This window comes from Daktulosphaira vitifoliae, unplaced genomic scaffold (assembly GCF_025091365.1).
Source record: "Daktulosphaira vitifoliae isolate Bord-2020 unplaced genomic scaffold, ASM2509136v1 Scaffold_5, whole genome shotgun sequence".
NCBI lineage: Eukaryota > Metazoa > Arthropoda > Insecta > Hemiptera > Phylloxeridae > Daktulosphaira > Daktulosphaira vitifoliae.
In genome coordinates this window covers 13,253,388-13,279,709 of record NW_026099576.1, presented here as the reverse complement: position 1 = coordinate 13,279,709, position 26,322 = coordinate 13,253,388, and the positions used below count along the sequence as shown (strand labels likewise).

The 26,322-nt window shown below is 25.2% G+C and overlaps 5 protein-coding genes across 5 annotated transcripts in view; 2 read left to right on the top strand and 3 right to left on the bottom strand.

Moving 5' to 3' along the window:
• LOC126908192 (bifunctional endo-1,4-beta-xylanase XylA-like) overlaps positions 1–26,322 on the top strand; it is a gene marked incomplete at its 5' end in the record, with an annotated part of 256,907 nt that overhangs the window by 179,248 nt on the left and 51,337 nt on the right. The gene's annotated exons all lie outside the window — the stretch shown is intronic.
• The window catches only part of LOC126908628 (3'-5' exoribonuclease 1-like), a 30,929-nt gene that overhangs the window by 2,674 nt on the left and 1,933 nt on the right, over positions 1–26,322 (bottom strand). The gene's annotated exons all lie outside the window — the stretch shown is intronic.
• Positions 4,043–7,251, bottom strand: LOC126908615 (tubulin alpha-2 chain-like). Its single transcript, XM_050690852.1, has 8 exons — positions 7,228–7,251; positions 6,851–7,166; positions 6,471–6,772; positions 6,242–6,409; positions 5,317–5,569; positions 5,189–5,283; positions 4,835–5,091; positions 4,043–4,618 (listed from the first exon to the last, which is right to left on the bottom strand). The coding sequence occupies exons 1-8, from the start codon at positions 7,234–7,236 to the stop codon at positions 4,615–4,617; spliced, it is 1,404 nt and encodes a 467-aa protein (XP_050546809.1). The 5' UTR covers positions 7,237–7,251; the 3' UTR covers positions 4,043–4,614.
• Positions 7,649–13,370, bottom strand: LOC126908620 (cytochrome c oxidase assembly protein COX15 homolog). The gene is made up of 8 exons (XM_050690857.1): positions 13,111–13,370; positions 12,961–13,035; positions 12,630–12,877; positions 11,673–11,859; positions 11,331–11,577; positions 10,740–10,894; positions 10,551–10,664; positions 7,649–7,817 (listed from the first exon to the last, which is right to left on the bottom strand). Exons 1-8 carry the CDS (start codon positions 13,177–13,179, stop codon positions 7,680–7,682), a joined length of 1,233 nt encoding a protein of 410 aa, XP_050546814.1. The 5' UTR covers positions 13,180–13,370; the 3' UTR covers positions 7,649–7,679.
• LOC126908623 (RAB6A-GEF complex partner protein 2-like) lies at positions 13,577–18,138 on the top strand. Its single transcript, XM_050690864.1, has 7 exons — positions 13,577–13,825; positions 13,894–14,126; positions 14,963–15,112; positions 15,177–15,289; positions 15,645–15,797; positions 17,485–17,674; positions 17,778–18,138. The coding sequence occupies exons 1-7, from the start codon at positions 13,704–13,706 to the stop codon at positions 17,990–17,992; spliced, it is 1,176 nt and encodes a 391-aa protein (XP_050546821.1). The 5' UTR covers positions 13,577–13,703; the 3' UTR covers positions 17,993–18,138.

The window sequence follows — 26,322 nt, the reverse complement described above, 5'->3', positions numbered from 1 at the left end:
ATAATAACATTTTTATTTCTATGTGATTAAAAAACTAGCAAACTATTGATTATAATTTTCGCTAACACTGAAAATAATAGTCCTATTAATAACGACATGAGTAAGTAATTTAGTTACCCTAAAAAGTTTTTCTATTTCAGATTCGTACATTAATTATGCTGTATAGATAATTTAAGTTAATATAAATTTAATATCTCAATTAAAACAAGTAATTATTTTAATTAATCTCTAGTTAGTAAAATAGTAATCTCTAAGCGATTACTATTTTAACTTAAGTAACTTATATATCCAGAAAAAAACCAACCAAAACTTTAAAGATTTCTCAATTTATCTATATAAATCCCGGTTTTCTAGTATCTAATTATTAAATCTTTCTCGAAATTTCCAAGAGATTAAGAGATTAATTAAGCTCGTAATAATTTAAAAATGAACAACATAAATATATGTTTGCTTTTTGTAAAACTGTATTCTATAGTAAGAGTATTTAGAATAATCTTAAAGCTAATTTAACTTTAAAATCATAATTATTTTTTGACAACACTAATCTTCTTTAAAATATCTTATTAACTCCAAAAATGAATTACTTTAAACAATAATACCCTTTTAATTTTAAAATAGTCGATGCTCTTCTTATATATGCATAAAGTAACCGAAAGATAGTAGAACATTAAACATGAAAAAAATATTCTCATAGTTAAACACATGGAGACCAACTATAAGTGTATCTCCACTCAGTAAACGATAACGTATGAGTACATTGTGTTCACATGGGAATTCGAAACTATTAAATGGCATACTTGTTACATTTTCCTTTTGTTGACTTAAAATCTAATTGAAGTTCAGTAATGATAAGCTAAATTATGTGTCAAAAATTATTAAGTTAAAACAATATATTTTATCGATTTATAAATTATATTGAACTTGTACATATATATTAATAAGTATTACTTTTTTAAGTACGAATAAAAATATTTATTTTAATTAAACTCATGAAAAAGAACTCTAACCTAGGTTAAGTTGGGGAGGGGAGCATGAGCGTTCTCACTGTGGGGATATGGGGTATATCTCCCCTAAGACGAAACCCTGAGAACGCCACTGTACGTAAGGTAGTTTGAATTACACTCCAAAACAACTAATGGTTCATCTTTGAATAAAGATTAATAGCGGTCTAAAATTAAAAGGTGTTATGTACTTGTCATGTAAACGATAATAAATAACCTGTTATTACGCATTAATATTAATTTTATTAATATTTAGAGTTTACTATAACACTAGTGTAAATCTATTATTCAAAAATAGTGTTATAAACCTTACCTTATATTTATTTCGATTGTCAAATTAAAATGAATGAATAATTACAGGCTCCATCAACTATTAAATAAATTAATATACGTCATCTATAAGATTGTGTCCGTCCCAAGATTTAACCACTAATAGAGAACAATTCAAAATATTAAATGTTTTAAAAACAAATTTATTAAATGTTTTAAAAACAAATTTATGAAATTTTATCAAACAAATTTTAAGCACTTTGCTATTGATAACTATTCTATCAAATATTTACATTTTTATCATTTTACTCTTATCAAATATTTAGATTTAATAAATAATACATCAACTCGTTTGTAGAAACTGTCTTGTAATAACATTTTGTACAAATACGAGACAATATCAGAGCTGTAACTTTATTTAATACCATTTAAAATGATAAAGAGTTGCGAGCAACAGTTTTTAGTGTCGATAACAAATCATGAACTTTATGAGTTGCGACTTTAAATTCAATGTATTGTCATATAGTCAATAAATATCGTGGAACTTATTTTCTAACTTAATTTAAAAGTACTACCCTAAACTTTAATGCTCAATTTTTTTATTAATAATGAATGCTTTTTCTTGCTTATTGAACTGTCAAAAATATTTGAAGCATCAATTATATCTATTTTTGATCACACAAATTGTTGATACATTTTCAATTTAACTTTGCATTTTAAATGAAAACAAGAAATTTTTAAAATGTACTCATTGAATATCAGAATATAATAGATTATAACTATTTATAGACATAATACAACTATAAATAATATACAGTATATAATATAATACAACAGTGGTGTATCTAGGATATTTTTACGATGGGTTATATTTTAATATTATTGCTCCTCAGCAAGTCCTTGTCGAAGCTTCCCCCCACGGATTATTAGTGAGGGAGAAGTAGAGAAAAAAATTGAGGGCTCTAGCAAAAAATAAAATATAAATTAATCAATAAGTTTTTAGTAAGTAATTCATTTAAAACATTATTATTATATAGGAGGGTGTATATGATGTACAACATTAAACAGTTTAAAAATTATTAACACTATGTATAGTCAACATACATATTTTTATTAAAAGACTTAATGTTAAATAATATTTTGATAAACATATTATAATGGCAGTCAAATGGAGTTGATAGATCTCCCCATTGACTTACTCTTTTTGAAATTTTTTACAATTTTTATACTATGTATGTTATATTTTGTAGCAGTGGCGGCTCGTGGCTTGGACGACGGGACGATCGTACACCTTACTAAAATGAATTAAAAGAAGAAAATTAATTGTATAATCTTATCTACATTTTTATTAAAAATGCAATTTTTTAAATAGTAAAATAGTTAAAATACATTTGTCGTATGCAAACAATAGTTGTTTCTCTCTGCATATGCGGTACGCACGCAACACACGAACATGTGTGGTGACGACTAACAGCGTTGTCCGAACAATATATATATAAGTAACATTTCAAAATTAAAAATATAACTATGTAGTGTACTGTATTATATTAAATATTTGATATCATATACTATATGTTATCAAATAATTTTTTTATCAATTAGTGATGTCTATTATGTGATAATAACGTAAACGGACAAGTACAACGGTTAAATATTTAAATAAATTATAACCCAACAAGACATCGTGTCAACATTACATTAGCTGTTGGCAGAAGTTAACAGCCGTTTTACCAGAACCAAAATACTCGAGGGATGAGTATTTGTGTCTTCCCACTCAATTGCTTTAATCTAAATTTACTCTTTTCAAAAAATATTTATTTTGTAAGATCTCATTGAAAAAAAATTTTTTTTGGAACACACAACTAATATGTTTCAAACTTTGTATGTAAATACATTTCTTTTTTTTAACACCGGAATGGGAATTAGCAAATATTGCTTTTTAAAGGATTTTCAAATGCTGATTTAAAATTACAATAATAAATAACATCAAACACGATAAGGAATAATCATTGTTCTTTATTATAATAAAGAGTACAACTCTGTGCATTATATATTATCCGGTGGAGATAACAAATAAAACCACAAATTAAGATTAAATGAACTGAACACGAAGCCTTATCATGCAATCTAGTTTTGTTAAACATTTCTAGTAGAAGAGGGAATTTTGAAGTAACGGCATCATCATCAACTATTTTACTTGTATTTCCGGATTTCCCCACTGCGTTATTAAAATTTTATGTTTTGAAAAAGTGTTCGTATCTAGAGCTTACTATTCACCTAAACTCCCTTTCTGCGGAATTTTTATAACAAAATCGGATCGCACACCATGTTATTACTGAACTTCCACCCATTTTTTATTTTAGTTTGTAATAAAACTTATAGTTTCAAATGTGAAATCAGATATTTTAGTTACTTTTAGATATACCGGAAATTTTAGATAAACAAGTTCTCTAATATTGATACGCAAATTTCGACATACTAATGATATTCGCTTTTTTATTATTAAATAAAAAAACATCTATCCACAATAATATTGGTCAATTAAATACTATTTATTCTTAATTAATTAAAATTATAGGTTGTTGTTATTTTAAAATAACTTACGTTTGCAAAAAACTTATCGGATATATAAATTTTTAGATATTTAAATTGCTATTGGTGAATAATAACTGTAGATTATGTAAAATTAAAAAAATAAAATAAAATCAACAATAAAAATGAGTGAATGGTTTTATTAAGAACAATATATTACTAAAAGATTACAAAAGACTGACATACAGATGAATATAGATAATATTTGACAATAGGTATTCAACGAGCTTTTTCAAAATTAATATTTTGACAAATGGATTTTAGATTATATTAAATTAAACTATTTTCTACGTAGAAGATAAAAGATTAATAAATAAAATCGGTTCCCTCCTATGTTACAAAGCTAAAAAAATCTGATTGAACTATATACACATCTTTTATCCCACTAATAAAAATGCCAAAAAATGTCTTAGTTTTAAAAAAGTTTAGTCATAAAAATAAAAGAAATTAAGAAATAAAGCTAACGTTTGTGAAACTCAAATTAGTGAGCTTAAATTTCACTTTACAAAAATGCAGATTTTGATTTAAGTTATACAAGATATTTAGTGTTTAAACATTTTATTTTTACACTACAATATAAAGTTACCATTATGAAATATTAATTAATTACTATAAGCAGTCAATAATATAATAATTTATCAAGAACTAAAAACGATTGAATGAGAAGCTAATTTTACCCGCTCTTCTCAATTAAATGTAGTATTGATAAGTACTTGAATATGTCTAAATTTGCTACATGGGTTATATCCATTCAACTACAAAATATTTTTTTATTGATAATTCTAAAAATATAAATAATATATAAAGTAAATAAGTTTTAACGTGTCTTAAATAATTTAAATAATAGAAAATAATTATTATTTTCTATTATTAGATTTTTAATTTAAGTTGAATAATTTTATACATAAAACAAAGTAACAATAGATCAACAGTAAAACTTTTATAGTTTGTATTTATTTATCATTTTTTACTATTTTTCTACTTCTTCATAATCTGCTATTAATTTTATTATGTTCTGTTTAGCTGAGGTGAAAATTCCTTCTTCCATTCCTTCACCTACATAGTGATGCATAAAGGCTCTTTTTTTTGTTAAAGTATCATATTTTTTTAAAAGATTTTCCCATCTATACCTAACTGCTGTGTTATTACACAATGTAGTTATTGTTTTGGCAGTAGAAACTATGTCACTATTCGGCACAGTAATAGGAGGCCGATAGCACAAACCAAACTAAAAATGTTTTCAATAAATAAGTATTACCATGAAGTTATGAGAGTATTTTAAATGGATTAATTAACATCTTAAACTATTTTTTACTATAACTAACTTTAAATGGTGGAGAATTCATATTTGTCACAGGAATAGTATGTTCTCGTTGAATAAAAGCAATTGTTGTATTGACATCAGTAGGTGTTAAATCACCTCTAAACATCATANCAGTAGGTGTTAAATCACCTCTAAACATCATGCAAATTGATAAATATTTTCCTTGTTGAGGATCAGCAATAATCATTTGATTGTTAACATCGAAACACATACGAGCAAGTTGTGAATTAGCTGATAAATTATTAATATTAGTCATAATAGGAGCATGAGTAATTAATGGGAAATGTAGTCTAGGCCACTGAATAAGATTACTCAGTAATTCTGATAAATTACTTGTCAAAGAACCCTCAAAACGAAGAGATGATGTTATACCTGATGAAACCTATAAAACAATATTTTCATGTTACTTATTATTTTTATAAGCTATATCAAAATGGTTTGTTAGCCCCATATGGTATGTGTTTTTTTACTACTCTGTTTCAAATGTGTATCTGATTTTCATAACTTGGTATTTTTAACCTGTGTATAACATTGGACATAACTAGTATATTTATAAAAATTTTGTCTTAGAGAAAAGATAACATGTAAGTAAGAAAATTTTATTACACAATAAAATTTATTGGATCAAATTTTTTGGTCCTGTGTATCATGATAATATGGCAATTATTCTAAACTAAATTTGACATGTAAGGCTGATTAGAACTTATTTTTTACTTGAGATATTATTGTAGTAATTTTAATAAAATATTCTACAAAATGGATTTATAAAATAAATTTATGAGTATTTTTGTAAATAAATTCTTGTAAAAATGTATATTTTTAATTATTTTAAGTCTTGAAGTTTTAAACAAAAAAATATGTATTGTTTTAAAAATTTAATTAAAATTAATGAGATTGTAAAGAAGTTTTACAGTAACTTTTTTAACTTTTAACTAGAATTTTCAGTAATTTAAATAATAGCCTGAAGCAAATGTTTTTTTAAATTATATATTTANTAAATAATAGGCTGAAGCAAATGTTTTTTTTAATTATATATTTAAATTAAATTTTAAACCTGAGATATTATCCTGTTAATATTAGTATATGTAGGTTTTATAATTCCTAATTTAAAACATATATTGTACAATGCACTATTATCAAATATCATAGAACAATTGACCAAATCTAAAACATGATGTGTAGTTAGAATTGCATTGTATGGTTCAACAATCACTGATGATAACTGAAAGATTAAACATATGAAAAATAAGATCTTAATAAATATAATTTTAAAAAATTTTTACTTGAGGTGAGGGATACACATTAAAATCGAGAACTGTTTTATTTAAATATAAGTCTTTAATCGATTCAATAAGCAATGTACCCAATCCAGAACCTGTACCACCACCTATAGATCTGAAGATTGCAATTCCTTGCAATGAGTTGCAGTCTTCAGCTAATGTTTTAAGTTGATCTAATATAGATTTTGATAGTCTTTTTCCAATTCCATATAGACCACTTGCAAAATTACTAGCTGCATTTTCTTTACCAGTAAAAATATTTTGGCTTGGAAATAAATCTTTATAAGCACCTGTTCTAATCTCATCTAAATAATATTAAACAAATAATCATTCAGAATATATTAAAAAACATAAATATTTAACTTTAATTAAACATAATATACCAATGACTGAAGGTTGAGTGTCTACTAACAAAGCTCTAGGTACATATTTTCCCATTTGAGATAAAGAAAATATAGAAGTAGAACTAGTTGTTAATTTTTGTACAGTTCCATCAGGATTAATACCATGTTCTAAACAAAATAATTCCCAGCATGCTGATCCAATTTGAATTCCTGCTTGGCCAACATGTATAAATATAAACTCTCCTTGAGTGAGTGGAAATGGTGGTGGTGGAGTTGATAATACTGTACTCTCTACTTCTTTTGACATTGCTTTTTTTAGCTTCTTTTTAATCTTATGGTTTTTTGGAACTTTTTTCTAAAAATATTTCTAAAACTTTTAAAACAATATCTTTTTGGATACATCTTATTTATCTTACCTTAGGCATTAGATGAGTTAATTTTTAAATACAATATATTGTATATAAAATATTTATCTAATTTTCAAAACAAAATATCCCATTAATATTAATTAAAAAAAAAATCATACTATTTGTTGACTTTTACTGTTTTAATTTTTAAAATGGTTACTAGACAACTAAATAGTAAACACAAATAGAATATCAGTATTACATAATGAAGTAAACTAAATACTTCTTAAAACTACAACTTTATCATTTTATACAATTAAATATATACATTTCAAAAAACTAGTTTTGAAATAGTATCAAATGTCTAGAATCATAATTTACTAAACTTTTTTTAAAAACAATAATTTTAATAACTATATACATTAATTAAAAAAATACAATTAATAAATTGAATATTGTTTCATTATAATAAATATACTTTTAATGAATACTATACAAATTAATTTATATTTCTACTCCACTCATTTTACTCTCGGCAATTTTTTAAGTTCGTGAATTAACCATAAAGAGAGTGAAAGTAATGTAAGTGACCCCGATTGATGGGCTGCAGCAAGATAAGTAGGAACATATGTTAAAAGTGTTAAAAGTCCAAGCCCCATCTGAAATTAACATTATTACATTGATATTATTATTTTGTAAAGTTAATTAATTTAGAATACAAAGATGAACTCTTGAAAAGTTGTATAAATATATTACAGAAAAATTACTTAAAAAACACAAAATACATATGAAAAATAAGCATTATAGACTAAAAAAGAATCATTTCCTTTAAATCTTTATTTATACACAAAATCAATGTGTATATTAAACTATTAGGAAAGTGCTTAAATCGTTCAATAATTAGTACATCATTTTGCATAGTATAGTTTTTAAATAAATTATACTATAAGATGAATTTTTAATCAATACTAAAACTTCTAGGATTTCCAAATAACACATTTTTTAAGACATGATATATTTCTAAAACCTCTAATTATTTTTAAATTAAAAGAAAAAATATCCAGCACAGTGGGGTTGTGGTATAGATGGGTCCAATATAGATTTAATCTGATAGTGATTAAAATCACTATCAAAAGAAACACTTCAATGCAAATCTATAGTGTTTAATTCTAAGAAATTGATCGATAATTACAAAAGCAACATCAACTTCTATTTCCTTTATTATATCCAGATTAGTAATTCTTAGATTCAAAAATATAATATACATTTTTTTAATTATATATTATATAATTATATATTATATAATTTTTATAATTAATTGTTCAATTAATAATTCAAATTATTACTGATTTTGATTTTTAATATGTTAAAAGTAATCATTTTTAACCTACTTTTTTTGTGAAAGTTTATGATAAAAAAAAAAAAAAAAATTCACAGCCATAACTTTTAGCTTAACTTGCAAGTTTGAAATTGACATCATTAAATAGTAAAAAATGGTATTGTTAAGATTAATATGGAGTGAGCAAATTTTATAATTACTATTTATGGTAAATTTGTCAGAAAAGCTCAAATTTTTTTGCATTTTTATCATAATAGATCACTTAAATAGATATTATAGTAATCATTTTTAATTAACATTTGGTGTTTAAAAAGATTCTACAATTGAAGTATACAGAACTGAATTAATTTTAATGATTTACTTTAACTAAAAAAACCAATGAAAAAAAATTATTAAAAAGATCTACTCAATTGAGTGTATTATAAAATTTCATTATAATTGTAAAAATCCATTGTTAAATGGAGATGAAACTAAAAATAATTTTATTTTTAGATTAATGATTTATATAAAAAAGCAAAAATATTTAAATAAGTTTAACTTCTTATGTCTTAAGAACATTATTCTATGTCAATTAAATAGTATAATATTCATGAAAGTCAGTGTATTTCCCTTGTAAGATATTTTAAAATAAAATAAAATACAAAACAGAATTTTAACATAAAAAATGACATATTTTGGAATACAGTAGCCATTTTCACTAAGAAAAAAATCTATATTTTGAATTTTTTTTTTTTCATAGTAAAGTATATAATATAAGCTTTAATTTAAGATTAAATAAAAGTGTCAATATTTCAGGAACATTTTCAAAAATTTCATTAAAAAAGCTTAACTTGTGTGCAAAAATTGATTTTTTGAATTCCTCCTGAGGGCAGATTTAGCACCAGATTTTCAAAAAAATTATATCAAATAAAAGAAAAATATCCAAGGTTTCAATATAAAAAAAAATAATTTTAATTTGTTCATTTTTTAAAAAGTTATGGCAGTTTTATGTATTAAAATATTTCATGTTAAACAGTGATTTCTACATAAAAATTATATTTTTCATTAAATTCAACAGCCATTTTCCTATAGAAGAAAAAGTGTTGGAACAATTTTTTTTTTTTGAACTTAAAGTATTTATTATGAGGTTGAATTTGACATATGTTTAAAGGACGCATTATTTCCCAAACATTTTCGAAAGTTAAGATGAAAAAGTGATACTTCTTATATGTATGTTTCAAGTTTTGAACGCCCCCTGTATAAAGGGAAATTTTCCAATTTAAATTAAAAGTATATTAAATGAAAGAGGTATATATAATGTATTTAGAAAAAAAAATGTGTGTTGATACATACATTTTTCTAAAAGTTATAGCAATTTAAACTTGAACATATAAAATCGAAAATCAAAATTTTAAAACAAAAATAGTATCTTTTTTTTTCATTTTATAGTATATGACAGAGCTTTAATTTGAAATTTGTTTATATTTATATTTTAGGACGCATTACTTCAGGAACAATTTCAAAAGTTAATTTTCATAAAAAAGTTGCTATCTTAAATCCCCCCTTGTGAGCAGGTTAAGTGTTAGATTTTTAAAAAAATTATATCGAATGAAAGGGAAATATCTAAGGTTTTAATATAAAAAAAATTAAGTTGTTTTGTTAATTTTTGAAAAAGTTATGGTAATTTTAAGAAAAAATGTACAGATTTGAAAAATTTTATTTTTTTTTTTGGAAATTTTCCCCATTAACGTGGAGCGACAGAAATTTTTTCAATTTTCAAGGGTAAAGTCTTCAACTAAATATGATTTGTGATCTATTGACATATTGTTCATCAAAATTGGTCCAGTGAGTTGAAAAAAGTGGCAATAGAAAAAAAAAATATATTATAGTAAAATTAATACCTTCTCAGCTTTGCATCGAAGCTAACATTTAGTTAAAGAAAATATCATTAAAATATTATATCAGTGTGAGATATTTATGTTACTTGAATAATGATACTGTATTAATTATTTACATGGCTATAAAAAAGCTTAATTACATTTTTAATATTAATTTTTGCAAAATTAAGGCTTACTTGACACCAAGAAAAAATAGCTAAAGTTGTGACAGCAGTTTTGGCTCTAGGAGGTAATTTACTTTTCTGTGACATAATGTATAATGCAGATAAAATTGATACAGTACTCATACCCTAATAAAAATAAAATTATAAAGTATTTTTTAAAATATGGAAAACATACTAATTATCAAACTATTTTTTAATTACAAGTATTCTGTGATTGAACTGAACAGTAGTTGGATTTTCAGTAACATTGCTAATAATAGGGTCCAAATTTAATATATCATCAGGAATCCAGTTATCACCCATTTTAGGAAATGAATTATAAACCAACCCAGCATCTAAACCCGCCACAAATGCTCCTAAAATTGTAAGTAAAAAAATTTTATAAGTATATAAATAATAATACATAATATGTATTATGATATTATCATAATTCATATATTAATCATTCAAAATTTGTAATAAATCGAAAGAAAAAAAAATTTTTTTGGCTTTTTATAGTACATTAAAGGCCAATGCAGCATTATCTAAACAGGAGCTTTCTTAACCTTATATGTTCTATGATGAATGGTTAGACCATCAATGGAGAGAGGGATGGTGATTCCAATTGCTGAATTAATCTATTGTTCAGCAAGTGAAAATACATGTGACCGAGTCTCGAATTTGTTATAATGTACATCAAGTATTTGAACATTACTGACTCGGCCAAACTGTCCATCTTAATAAAAAAATAAAAATAGTAATACTAATAATAATGATAAATAAATAAATAAGAATAATAAATAATATACAAACCAGACATAGCTGTTAGAAACACGATTCCTGTAGCAGCTATAGATAATCTAAAAATTTTTTTACTAACAGTTCCCATAATTTTAACTGGTAAAAGTATTCGTAGTGAGTTAGTTAGTAGAAATGAATATAATATGAATGCTAAACCAAGATGGGAAGCTAATCTATACTGAGATACTCTAGGAACATCAGTAGGTTTGTCAAATCTATTTTCTAAACCAGATTTAACCATGTACCAACCCATAAGTCCCTGAAACATTTTTGAATATAAATTAAAAATAATTGAATCATCAATGATAATAATGGTAATTTTAAATTATACTACAAAATTACTTAGAAACTTACTTGCCCTGCTAATAATATAGAACAAATCATAGAGTTTATTTTAGATGTACGACTCAGTTTACGTGTTAACCATAATACACTCATTGGAATAAAGAAAGCTGCTCCAATACACCGACCCCAAGTTCTATGTGCATATTCCATCCACCATATCCATTTAAATTCTTCAACAGTCATCCTTGAATTTATCCTAATTATTAATTAAAAAATGATACCTTTAAATGTATGCAATCAAACAAATAATTTTAAGCTCTCAAAAACTTATATATGGTTCATAATTTAAGGAATTTAGTCCATTTTAATAATGTTTTTTTTAAATATTATTTTAAGAATTTAAAATATACATCAAGCAAAAATAGAAAATAATCATTTAACATTAATGTTTTAAAAAATGTATTTGAAAAAATAAAAATATAACCCAAATAAAAAATACTAACATTAACTTTTAAATTTTGAAAAATACTTGTAACATTACAATTTCTTATCAAAATAAGAACCAAATTAGGCTTTTTTGCAAAAATATGGTTCTCTACTAAAATAATTAATTTTAACTGTAATAAAATATTAGCATAACAATGCATACTAGAACAATAAGTAATCAACAAACATAGATTTTTGTTTTTATAACAAGTCATTGAATATTGGAATTCATAATTCATTTCAACAAAAAATTAAATGATTTATTAGAGCTTATTTATTTATAAGATCCCAATTCAGCTAATTTATAAAATGTTTTTTTATTGTGATTCATATTATTAAGTAATATGATTTCATTTTCATTTTAATTAAAAAAAAATGATTAATCATCTTAAAAAATGTTTTTTAAAATAATGATTTCTTTTTGGTACATTAAACATTTGATACTTCCACTTTTTTATTTTATAAACTACTTTAACAATAATTATTAAACACCTTTTAGTTAAAAAAATATTTAACAAATATACATTACATAAAATTTACATTTTAAACTCAGGATATTGTTGATATTTATTAAATTCTTCATCCCACTGACTCTGAGTAGTTGGTAATTTTTCACCGAGTAATTTCCAATGAACCATAGATAAACCTGATTCAGTAAGTCTGGTTACTCCACCTAAAGCAACAGCAACAAAAACCATTCCACTACAACCAAGAAACCAGTAACCAACAAACTTAGTATCTGTTTCAATAGTTTTTATGTTACTTGAATGTCTTTTCCATATATTTGACTAAAATTAATAAGAATTATAAGTGTTTATTGCATAACTATTACACTTTTATTAGGAATGATAAACATTATTACTCAACTTACATAAATATTTTTTTTTATTAATGACGATTTATAAATATATCTAGATTGTGATGAAATAGTACATTCAAGTTTATTCTACAATAAAAATAATTTCCATGTTAAATTAATTTTTAGTAATTATAAAATAAATAATGCAATGATATACAATACCATGTTAGGAATACGCCATAAACACAATTTAGAACACGAACTATAGAAAAAGTTCCTTATACCTAACATGATTCAAATTTAGAATACGTTCCTCACTTAAACTAATTTACTTCAATTTTAAATCAAAAAGTCAGTGGTAAATTTTTTGATAAGTCTTAAAAAAATAATATAATAAGTCAAACATGGTATTAAAATTTACAACAAAAAGCTTAGAGACCTTAAATCGTTATGTGGATTTCACAACATGTGTAATAATATTTTTATCTCGAACTTATCTATCCGGCTTACAAAATATTTTAATCAAAATTATCAAGACATCATAATCTGATAACTCAGCTGATTTGGAAATAAATCTTATCATTATACATGGCCACAATAGCAATCATAGTATTTTTATGCAGTAAATGTACCATATCATTTCAAATTAATTAATTTAAAATAAATATTTATTATTAAATAATTTAATTAAATTCGAATTTGAATTTGAAATATTCTGTAATAATGAATCTCTGTCTTAATAATTGAATATAATGTACTCTTATTTAGTTTTATAATTAATAAAATATATTGAACAATTTTTTTAACTTAAAAAAATGATAGAAGTGTCAACTAAACTTATTGGTGGACCTATTTTTATGCCTGGTAGCAAAATTGGATGCTGTATTACTTTTACACATCCTCCATTACCATCAGATTCTAGAAGTCAGAGTAATGAGTATGTAAATAATAAATTTATAAAAAAGATATGTATATAATTTTTTAATTTTTGTTTTATTTGTACAGTAATGTTTTAGAGAATTTAGCATGGGCGAGTGTACAGATAAATTGTCTTTGTTTAACAAATGATATTATAAATTTTCCACTTGATATGAGTGTTACTAAAGATGAACGTTTCTTGGGCAATTCTGAAACATCTTTTGCACCATGTTTAAGTGAACATGGGCATGTTGTTTTGTCTACAAAACCAAAAATTTTATTTTGTGATGTCAGATTATCACCGGGTGAAAGCAAATCTTGTTAGTATTTATTTAACATATATGAGTTTTTTTTTGAAAGAGTAATTTGAAAAGAGTATATTAAGCTTTTTTTATAAAAGCTGATAAGTCATATAAGTAAAAAAAAATTTCATTATCATCTATAATCCAAGCAGAAAATGTCAATTTGATTTTATTAAAAAAATATATTTTTTTTTGTTCTAAAAAATTTCATTAATCACCATTAAAACTTTAATGATTGTTTTTCTCTTTTGAAAATTATTTATATTTTATTAGTTCTAATAGTCTCAGTTTTTTTTAATTAGAATAGATGTGATTAAAGGACATATTTTAGATTGTCAGGCATACATAAGCCATTGAATCATGGATATAATTCTATGTAATAGAACTATATAAGTATAACAGTCTTTTTTATCATTTACTACAAGCAATAGAATACAAGATTATAAATGAATTATAAAAATAAAAATAATAGTGTTTTTACTCTGTATCAAGTCTTTTGTAATGCCTGTTAAATAAAATATAAAAAAAAGGAATTTTTTATAAAATAAACTGTTGGTTATAAAACAGACTAAGTAAGTTATGTATTGTCTTAGTGTTGATGTTTAGCTGTGCTATTTCTGTTAGTTTCCGAATTGGTGATGATATGGTAACTTTAACAGTAACATATACCTTGCCCTTCTACTGGTTTCCTTAGCCATAATGAAGTTAGATCAGGTCAGTAGCCAGTGTTAAAATTCTGTCAAATCAATAAGGTACTGCCAACCCTAAATAGTTGGGATCGAGGCTAGATGATGATGAATTGTTGGTTATGAAACCTGAGTATCGTATGTTAATTAAAAAATTTTATATTATAGATTTATACAGTGAAACATTATCAAATGATGCTCCACCATCATATAAAGGTCATTTGGTAAAATATGCTTATAAAATTACTGTTGGAATGCAGCGCTTAAATTGTCCTATTAAATTATTAAGAGTGCCTCTTCGGGTTGTTGTAATTTGTGGTAATTTTAGTAATCTAAATAACTTACAGAATTTTAATTTAATTCTCTTTGTAATAATTTTTAGGGCTAACAGAAGGAGCAACATGTGAAAATAGTGTAGACTTATCACCAAGTAATCCATTTATAGAATCCAAGGATAAACATGAAGAAAGTGATATGGCTCTTCAAATTTTACAGGTATTTTTATCATTTATAATTTATGATAAGAAGATTTTTTTTTGTGATGTATGTAAATAATTCAAATAATTATAAATTTATTTTTTCTCATAGAATATTTAACAGATTTTATACTAGACTGAAAAATTCTTGTCATTATACATGTTATTATCATATTAAATGTAAGTTCTATATAGAAACTTGTGCATTTAAAATTTACCCAACATCATTCTGTAAAACATTACCCTCAAAATAAACTTTTGCTGTATTTATTTTGAACAAACTTTTCAATACTACTATTTTTAAATATGATTGTTGTATTTTTAATTATATTCAAATTAGTTTATAATATTAATTGGGGTGTATGACTTTTCAGAACATAACAGCAAAACGTAGTCCAAATTTTTATAATATAACAAATTCTAAAGGAAAAGTAGCTCGTTTTTGTTTGTTTAAACAAGCTTATAGACTTGGAGAAGACATAGTTGGAACTTTTGATTTTGAACAGACTGATGTATCATGTATTGAGGTAATATTACAACCTACAATTTCTTTTTATTATTAAATATTTGTTTGTAGTTTGTCTTTAAATTAAATCTTAAAACTATGTAACTGATATTTTGTCCCATTATTATAGTATTAAATTTAATAAATAAATAAATAACATTTTTTTTTAAAAGAGCACTTGCTTTCCGTAGGATTTACTAATTATAATAAAATATTTTTTAGTAAAGGGTTATGATAGTTTTGAGGTTCCTTTCAGCAGGCATAATTAAATATAAAAAAATGTTTAACCTGAACAAACTGCGAAACAGAACTTAAAGTGAAACATTTTCAATCCCTGTGTTTAACTATATAATATCCACAAAAATATATAAATTTTATAATTTTTTTTTTAGAATAAAAATCCTATTTTCTATCTTTTTTAAAAAAAAAGTTAACATCCTTTTAAAATAGTAACAATTTGTTTTACAAATGAAAACATATATGGTTAACTAGCTATATCAAGAATACAAAATGGAGTGACATAAATCTACCAGGGATTTCATGGTTGTATCATTTCTTAGACATTTTATTATGTTCAGTTTTCAAAAATGCTTTAATTAGTCTGGGTTTCCTTGTTCGATAAAATATTGACAATTGATAAATAATTTATTATTTACATTCAAGGTAAAAGAAAAAATTTGTAAAACAAAATAAATATTTTTTATAGTTTTTTTAAAATTGTTAATTTTTACATGCCTACCTATTATCTATGGCAATTTTCATCGTTTATTTTTAAAGATATTAAACATTTTTAACTCTGACATTTGTATTCATATTCAAAAATCCAATAATGATTTAAATTCTTTAAAAACCCTTCAAAAATATTATATCAATGACTTGAAATTAAAACTGTTAAAAATTTCCTAGATTATGTAAAAAAAAGTTGAAAATTGGTGTTTTCCCTTGTATTACAGTGATTTTCAATAAACCTATCAAAATTATAAAAAAATGTAAACTTTTTCCTAAATTTTTATAAGATGTACCCAATAAATGTTATGGTGATATTCTTATATACAGAGTTTTACTCTAAAGTTATTTAATTTATGTATACCCTGAACAATTTCAAGAAATGAAGATAGCTGGTTATTGCAATAGATTATTCAATATTTAAGCATTGCAAATTATCATCACAATACCAACTACATTAATTTTTGCTACACTCAAATTTATAATTAGATGGAGAATGGACTAAATAATGTTTTGGCTGGTTAGTTACCAGTTTTTAGATACATATACTTGAATTGATATAATTTTTAAGTATTGACAAGAGAGGTGCATAACATAGTAATATTCTAATATTCTATTGTGAAATATACTTGTCTAAATTTTATAACATCAATATGACAAATTTAATTATTATTATTAAAAATTATTTAAACTAATTTCCATCTAATTGTTTGAAAAAATAAATTTTATATTACATTTAAAATTATACTGAGAAATAATAATTTTTGTTCAATTATATACTTGATATCATCATGAGTTATGAAAATAAGAAAATCCACAGTAAAACTGTATCCAGTATATTTTTATTAAGAAATTATGTTATGAATATTTTAGTATAGTTATTAAATTACACTGTATAATATCTTATAAACATTTACTATGCAATTGTTCAATGTGATTTATTAATTACCATCAAATAACATAAATTTGTTTGTATTTTTTAGTTTACAGTTAGTTTACAGTGTGAAGAAGAAGTGAATAAAGAATTTATTGTTTCCAATCCTAAGTTTCGTAAAGACAATGTGTCCATCTCTTCATACAACACTCAACATCAATTTTGTGCAAATACTTTAAAGTCATTTTTACAACTAGCTATTCCTTTGAATGTAACACCTGCATTTAATACTCTTCTAGGTATTAAAATTATTTATTATTCAGTAAAAATTATAGTTTATCAATCATATTAAATATAATTAATCTTGTTTCTTTTTCTTTGTATGAAATTTAATACTATCAGTAAGTGTCAAATGGCGACTACATTTTGAGTTTGTCACCAGCACAAAAGAAAGTGGTGAACGTTTGGTTAAGACCAAAGAAGGTTCTTGCTGGACTGGCCCTGAACACATTGCCATTGAAACTATGGTGTGGGACTTGCCTATACATATTTACCCTTCAGTACCATCTACAGCTAGTGACCCACATGCTCAAACAAGAGTAACAATCGCTATTTGAATTCTTTTTAATTAAATAAAAAAAAAATTATTAATCATCTTTTTTTTACACCTTATTTTTTGTTTATTATTTAAATCTTGATAAATTATGTATTTTTATTTTGTTATTAAAAATTGTTTAAAAAGGGACCTTTTCTCTTAGTGCTCCATTTGTGTGTGTGAGATTTTTTCTTCCTCTCCTTGTCTAGTAAACGACCCTAATATCCTTTCACAAATTTCAAATTACGTAAATAACACAATAAAACGTGTCCCTTTGTGGGTTGTTATTAAAAGATGTAATGTCCAGTTTTACTCGTGGAACATTAATCATTGAAAAACACGTTGACTGTTTTAGACATATAGGAAGTTTTATAACTGATGAAAACTCGCGATCCTCTAGTAAAATAATCATTATCATTGTGACGTGTACAAAATGATATATTTATTTCAAAAGCTTCTGACGGGCCCGTAAACTTTGGTAACCCTTGATAACATGAATACGGTGATAGTACGTATTAAACAATTATGTCATACAAAATAATTGTAATATTATGCAGCTGAAATAGTTATGAAATGCTAATCATTTAACAAACAAGAAACCAAACGGTGTGTAATTTTATACACAAACAAAAGCATTCCAAAATATATGAATATTAAAATAACTTCCGGTCGGTCAAACATCATCATAAATGTCTGAAAGCTGCTTTGGATTATCATGTACCTATATGCGATAAATCGTTCGTATTTTAAGCGAAATCATCCACGAAAATTCTTTATGGTCATTGTCTCCTTTCTAAAAGTGCTTTCATGTTGTTAGATTACAAATATTATTACAATACCGACGAATTTCAAAACAAAATACTGCCGTTTGGAATAATTTCAAACAGTAGAACAAAAAGTTTTTATCAAAAAAGAAAAAATACAGCCAACATTTTTTTTTTATTGTTAAAACAATTATATTTTTGTTACTCGAACAAAATATTTATTTGCTCGATAAATTTTTTATTCTTGTAAAAAATGATTGATGTTAAATAACAAAAATGAATTTGTTGATTTTACTAAGTTGTTATTTCAGTGTAAATTTTATGTCAGCGTAGCTGATATCCAAGACAACATACTTTACAAAAGATTATAATAATTGATTTTACAGTCAATGGGAATTTAATAACGCGCTGTCGATAAATTAGCGTGCGTGAAGTTTAAGTATCTTCGATTTTCTTCTGCTCGTCCTTTTCGAGTGATTTATTTGTCAACATTAACTTTTAATTTTCATGAAAATCGAACAGCTAAACTTCCATATACATTTACAAGTAACGGGTCTTGTTGAATAGGGTGAGGTTGATGAATCGTTTCAATAATAATGGTTATTCGAAAGAAGCACCACAATACACGCACTGAATTTATGTATGTACACAGTATTAATGTTGTAGAAATTGTTACAACTACTCCTAAATTTTGAAAATTTTTTTAATAAAGAGCAATTAAAAAAGAAAAACGCCGAACTATTTTCTGTTTATTTTCATTGTAGAATCAAGTCATATTTTTATGTCATTTATATAACTGTCGATAACGGCTAATAAAATGACTTTTTAAAACTATATTTAATTTCAAATGTAGTACTTATATTTCAGACACTTAAATTTAAATATCATCATAGGCATTAGATAAACAGTTCTACGGTGTTTTGTACGAAGATCACACGATAATATTCAGTGTACATATTTTAATAACTAATAGGCGTACAACGCTTCAGTCAAAAGCTAATTGAAATTCCGCGTAACGTTTATTATTTTTAATATAAAAATCTACGAGCCGCCTTTTGAACAGTGTTCATTTTTTTGTCGTCGCATTATTATTATTATTATCATCATCATCATACATATATATTTTTTAATGACGAGCGTTTCACGTTTAAAGGCTTGTGAGGGACGATTAGATCCGCGTGTTCAACAGATTAAAGACTTTAAGCGCACCCTCTCACTTTGTATATATTGCGTGTAACGAGACGGAGGAATTTTTATACGCTAGTTTCCCCCGTCCCAACCCAATAGAAGAGTGTAACAGCGGTGATGTCAACCATATAAAAGGCAGCTCACCCCTCGGTCCGTTGCTGGTTTTGCGTGTGCTTATTGTTTGTTGTATTAGCAATTGTACATGGTCGTCGTTGTTATTTAATAAAATGTGTAATCAATTTTTTTTTTATGTACACCGACCATTGCGAATCCACCCGCGTAAACAGAGACAGGGATATGACAGAGTTATATCGNAAACAGAGACGGGGATATGACAGAGTTATATCGTGTATTTTCTTTTTGTAAAGGTTCATGGAGTGGCTACTTCAATGTGCAATCGTGACTAAATTGTTTTCGTTTAGTATTTAGGATAGACATCATGATAAAGCATTATTAAATGTCACAGAAATAACTTATTGATCAAAGGAAGATTTTTTTATGACAAGCAGATTATTTACAAGACGATAAATACCAAATTTATTTTGTTGGATAATTTTCCAAATATTACAGTCTTAACCGTCTAACTCTAATTAATCAGACCTATTGAGAAATATAATTTTTCCCGATAGAACGCTCGGTAGTATTACAATTTATTTTGTAATTGGAGCCTGCGATTTTTCTCTTATTTTCGTTTANGTAATTAGGGCCAGTGATTTTTTTCTTATTTTCGTTTATATGTGATTAATAATGTGTGTTATATTTGTTTAAAATATGTGTAGTAAAAATAACCAGCAAGTAAAACAAGCGGCTTTTTTGAACTTTATATATTTTTTAATACGTTCCTATTGCATTAATAGTGTTATTTTTTATTAATATTATTTTTTTTAGATGTATTATTATTTCAGTAATGCATTTTATAATTAAAAATCAACAATATATCGTTGATATTGAAAATTTATCATTTGTGATCAATTTCATTAGTTTATACAAGTAGGTAATGATAAAAAAAATGTAAACAAGTATTTTTTCTGGAAGGTATTAAAATATATTTTTTTAAAAATATACCCAAAATTAGCTTTATAAGTGTAAAAAGGGAGAATACAACTCCCAAACTCTCTTAGTTATCCCGCTAACCTAAATATTTCAAGTTTTTTTTTATTGCAAATGATTTTTTCTCCATTTGGTAAAGTCTTATGTTATTTTGATAATATCCAATTATGAGTTTTTAGCACGTAAATAAAATTTTATAATAGAATATTGTATTTAATACAAAAATTTTGAATATAAAATAAGAAGAAGCTAAAAATAATGTTAAGTCATAAGAAAAAAAGAAGGAAATATTTTTAACACTTCAACCTAAGGATAAGAAATAAGATATCTTCTATAAATTAATATTTTTTTAAAAATAATAAAAAAGAAACTGGAAGCCATGAATATATGGTCATGGAGAAGATTATTGAAGGTCAGTTGGATAGAATTAAAAGTAACATAAATATATTAAACCAAGTAAATGAAAATAGGATTCTGTTAAATATCATAAAAGAATGGAACGGGAAAATGTTCGTTCACTTAACCCGTTTTTAACGAACATATTCGAGGGACGTATATATAAACATGAAAGAAGAGAAAGAACAAGAAAGACATAGTTAAAAGAAATGACAAGACAAGCTGGCTATAATTAATAAGCAGACATGAAAATACTGACTATAAACAGGGAAGAATGGAAAACCAAATTTTTTAACAAGGGAAGACCTTTAGGAGAAGAAAAAGAGAGAAATATAAATACAAGGAAGGCATATTCGTATAAATATTTCAACCCAAAATTACACTAATTAGAGAAAAATTGACCAACTAGTGCAAAAACTTCATGAATTCACATTGTTTTAATTAGCCAATATTTGAAAAATATTCTTTTGATTAATTTTAGATTTAGCCACTATCATAGAAAAAAATGTAATAAAAAATAACCACAATTGTAAACTCAATCAGTAATAAATCCATCATATTATGTATATTTTTTATAAATAGTTATAATTGTTTGTGCACCATTATAAACAAATTACCTTTTACAGAAATAATAATTTTTAATAGTGTGGCATAAATAAAGCATTTTTTATGTAAATATTACCCATAGTAGAGAAATTGAAAACTGAAAGAAAAGGACATAATATTATTAGCTACAATAATATACATCCAGCGACAACAGGGATGGCAAACGGAGGCGAAAAGGGAATCCAATAAACCCCGTTCGTCCTACTGCTAAACCTTTTGGGAGATACTCACGGCGACGATGTAATAAAAATCAGGAATGCCTTTTAAAACGGGCTGTAGCACACAAAAAGGGATGACGATTTTGGTTTTCTCTCCCGGCCATTACATAGGCATTCCAAAGCTGCTAATAATGGAACCGGCCCATTCTTCGTCATTGCTACATCGTGTCGCCCTCCTGCCCAGCATTTGTTAACTTGACAAATTTAATTAGCCCACTGTTCTTTTGCTCGTTTGGCGATAAAATCTGTAATTAAAACACTTAACCCGTTATTACCAGAGCGGAGATTTTTCATACTTGTCTGTTTTCGTTTTGCACAAAACACTGTATCGTTTTCACTTTTCGGTTCATTGTTTCGGTCTGAATATTACACAATATTGATTGTTTTCAATTATAACAATAAAATTGTTTTTTAGTTATAAATAAATTAAAATTTTTTAATTTGTTTTATAAAATAAGTACCAAGTTATAATTTAGGCAAACATTTATTATTAAAAAATGTTAAATGTGTTTTCTTCAAACTCAAATTAAATAAACAATCATTTAAAATTGATTCAGTGGCTATAAATAAAATTATTATAATATTATATTACAATATGCAACAAATGTAATTTTAGCAGAATCTTTAGGAGGTATGCATTTAATTTTATATACTTTGATACATATAAATAGTAAACATAATAGTTTGATTTTGGGGTTCTTATCAGGTTAAAATCGTTTTACCTATTGTAGCGTAAAATGGGATCACCGGCCTTATTACCAAAAAAAAAAATAATTTTCATCAAAAATTGTTTGACATGATAAAAACACTAAATACAAATTTGAGTCCACTATGGATAGTTTGAGAACTTGCCATATTCACAGCTGCGCTTAATGCATTTCTTGATGTCCAGATATTTGTATGTTATTTTTACTTGTGTCAAAACTTTAAGTCAACATTAGGAGATCCGCACCTAATTTCTAAGTGTAGAAACAATTTGGAATTTATTTTAACAGTTAAAAGCATTATTACAAAGGCGTATGTTCGGACATTAGATCTGGAAAAGCTTTTGATATTTTATCGTATAATTCACCTGAAGATTTAAATAATTATTAAAATGGGCTGAAGACTTTATTTCGGTCGAAAAAAAAACGTAGTCAATCTGGTCAAAGACCAGATAAATTATTCTTTTCAAGTTAAAATGTGTACGATCGTATTTTAAATAATAATGATCATGCAGATGCTGTCAAAAAGTTTTTAAATCAGCAAATGTCATACATACAACAAGATATGTTTTTATACATTTTAAATAATATTACNGATGCTGTCAAGAAGTTTTTAAATCAGCAAATAATATTAGCCACAAGTGATCAATTACTATTATATTTTAAAAATTGTTAAAAAAATAGAAGCTGGCCGAGACACCTACTTTATGTACAACTGGTTTCAGGTATTAGTCGAAAAAAAAAATAAAATTGGTAACTAGTTATGACAAGATTAATGATATCAAAACGTTCCTTAGAGGTACGTTAAGGAACTTGCCTCTTTTTAAACAGGACTAGATTTAACGGAGGACATTAAGAGCAATGACGCCAGGACCCGCATTTTTAGGACCCCATGACGATAATGTCAAGCAAAATATTTTTGTTTCATTATAGAAAATATAAGAAAAACAAAAATTTGAACTTCATAAAATAATTTTTGTTTTGTAACTTTATCATATTGGACTAAAATAAATACGTTAAAATTTCACAATACAATGTTTTTGAAACATTTGGTGAACATTATAAATTATAATAAACGTTCGAATGAGTGTGTGTGTGTGTGTGTTAGTATTTTTTTTATTTGGCGCGTTGGCAATTTCTTAAAAACCCGGGTTTATGGTTAATGTGTATTTTAAACTTATTATGTTTAATTATTTTGAAAACAAAAAAATACTGTTATTGTTATTTATTACAAATCTAAGTTTCAGTGTCGGCACTAGGTTATACGAGGCTCAGGGCAAATCATAATTGTGGGGCTTTTGTGTCAGAAGGGAGGGTGTTGAAGTGGGTTATATTCCCCAAATAATAATGATTACATGGTAAAGATACAATTTTTTTAAAAATAAAAATGTTTACTATGTATATTTCTCCCAAAAACAAAACCCTAGTTACACCTGTGTTATGTATGCAGCCCCAAAAGCACTGGAACAGATTTATGTGTCCCGTTCACCTCTACTTAGTTCCGGAATGGATAAGATTGATTTATAAAATAAATTGAATGTTATATATTTTTCATTTTTTAATTATAACTAATGAATTAATTTTAATATTATTATTATATAAGCGACAGATGGATAATAAGCGCAACTCGAGCAATATATTTTTCAACTGGGAATCTCCTAGTCTAAATCTGGATGTATAATATTGCTTTAAAATAAATAATTGACATTTTTTTTTATAAAATATGAATTTAAATAATTGTGCTGTGTCTATTATATTTTTTCTATTTGGTGTTGTTAAAAAATAATACTTTTCTTATATTCTGTATTACCGCTGAAGCAACGGTGGCGATGGGCAGTGTTGAAAAGTACCATTTCCGTCATAAAAGAGTTTTACTTTACACATTTGGCATAGTCATTATAGTGTCACGAGGTATTGCCGGTCTTTCTTCGGAAATATACCGGAAATTATGTGACAAAAAGAGGTCGGGATGGGATTAGAGCCGTACGGGCAAAAAACTTACCAAATTTTTTTGTTTCATTGACAGGTTTTAGCAAACACAATATTTTTCTATCATTATAGGCAATAATGATAAAATTATACAAATAAAATATTACGTTTATGANATAATCCACCAATTTTTTAAAATTAAACACTATCTAAAGATTTGCATCGAAGCGTTTTTTTTTTGATAGTGATTTTAATCACTGTCAGATATCATTATACTTGATCCAACTATGCCACGTCACCACTGTGCCGCGCCCCCCTGTGCTGGGTTTTTTTTTTTTTAGTTTTAGATGTGATCAAATATAATAAAAGTTTATCACTAGTTGCTAATATTAGTTTTATAAATGGTTTTGACGGCAAAAGTTATAGGACATTTTTATACAATTATAAGTGTATTTAATATCATGTTGTATTAATTCGCAAAATAAATTTAACTGAAAAATACGCAGTATCGTTTACTTGGATATTATATTTTTCTAGTAGTTTTGATTTAAAAATCAAAATACTTAACCATTTTTGATGAATTCATCCATTAAAATTTAAATTTCTATGGGGCCAATTTGAAAACATATTCTATTAAATAAAAAACAATTTTATAATCGGTTTATAAATTACAAAGTTCTGTTGAAATAAACATAAAAAAAAAATACAACCTAATTGATAACCTTCTCCTCTTTTCGAAGTCTACTAAAAATAGATTTGTAAATTACTACCAGTTTACGGCATTAATAATTTAGAAAAGTAATTCTATATTCACAAAAAGTAAATCTTACAAAAAAATTTCACCTCAAAAAAGTGTATAAATGAATTTTATAACAGTAAAAACAAATATTGAGATGTTATTAAGGTTTTTTGCCTTTTTTGCATTGACTTAAGTGTACTTTTTATTTTTTAAAACATGTTTTCTTTTCAAGATCTTAGAAATTTAAGTTCTTCAAAAAAAAAAAAATTGATATTACACTTTGATATGCTTAATTTTAAAAACCTATTGAGTTTTTAAAGTTTTCTTACAGAAAAAGATTCAAAATAGGTTAAAATATCTGAAAAACACGTGCGCATAATTGACATACGAATTTTCTGCACATAGTATACTGATTAGTAAATTATCGTGTAGAATCTTCTTCTTTTTCCTCGCCTTTATTCAAATTACTTGGGATCGGCCAAAATATTACGTAGAATATCATGTAAAAATATTGATCTACAAATATTTATTTATTCTACTCGGTTTTTGTATTGAATTACTTTAAAATCTCAATTTAACTAAGAAAGTTATCTTATTTTTGTATTTTGAAAATCTTTAGGAACTACTACGGCAACATGATCGCCTAAACTAATGTCTAAATAAATAAATAGCCCTGAAAGTATTAATGTTACTAATTATTGTATCATTTTGAATCGCAATGTACTTTGGATAGTTTAATCTTTTAAGAAGAACCAAAA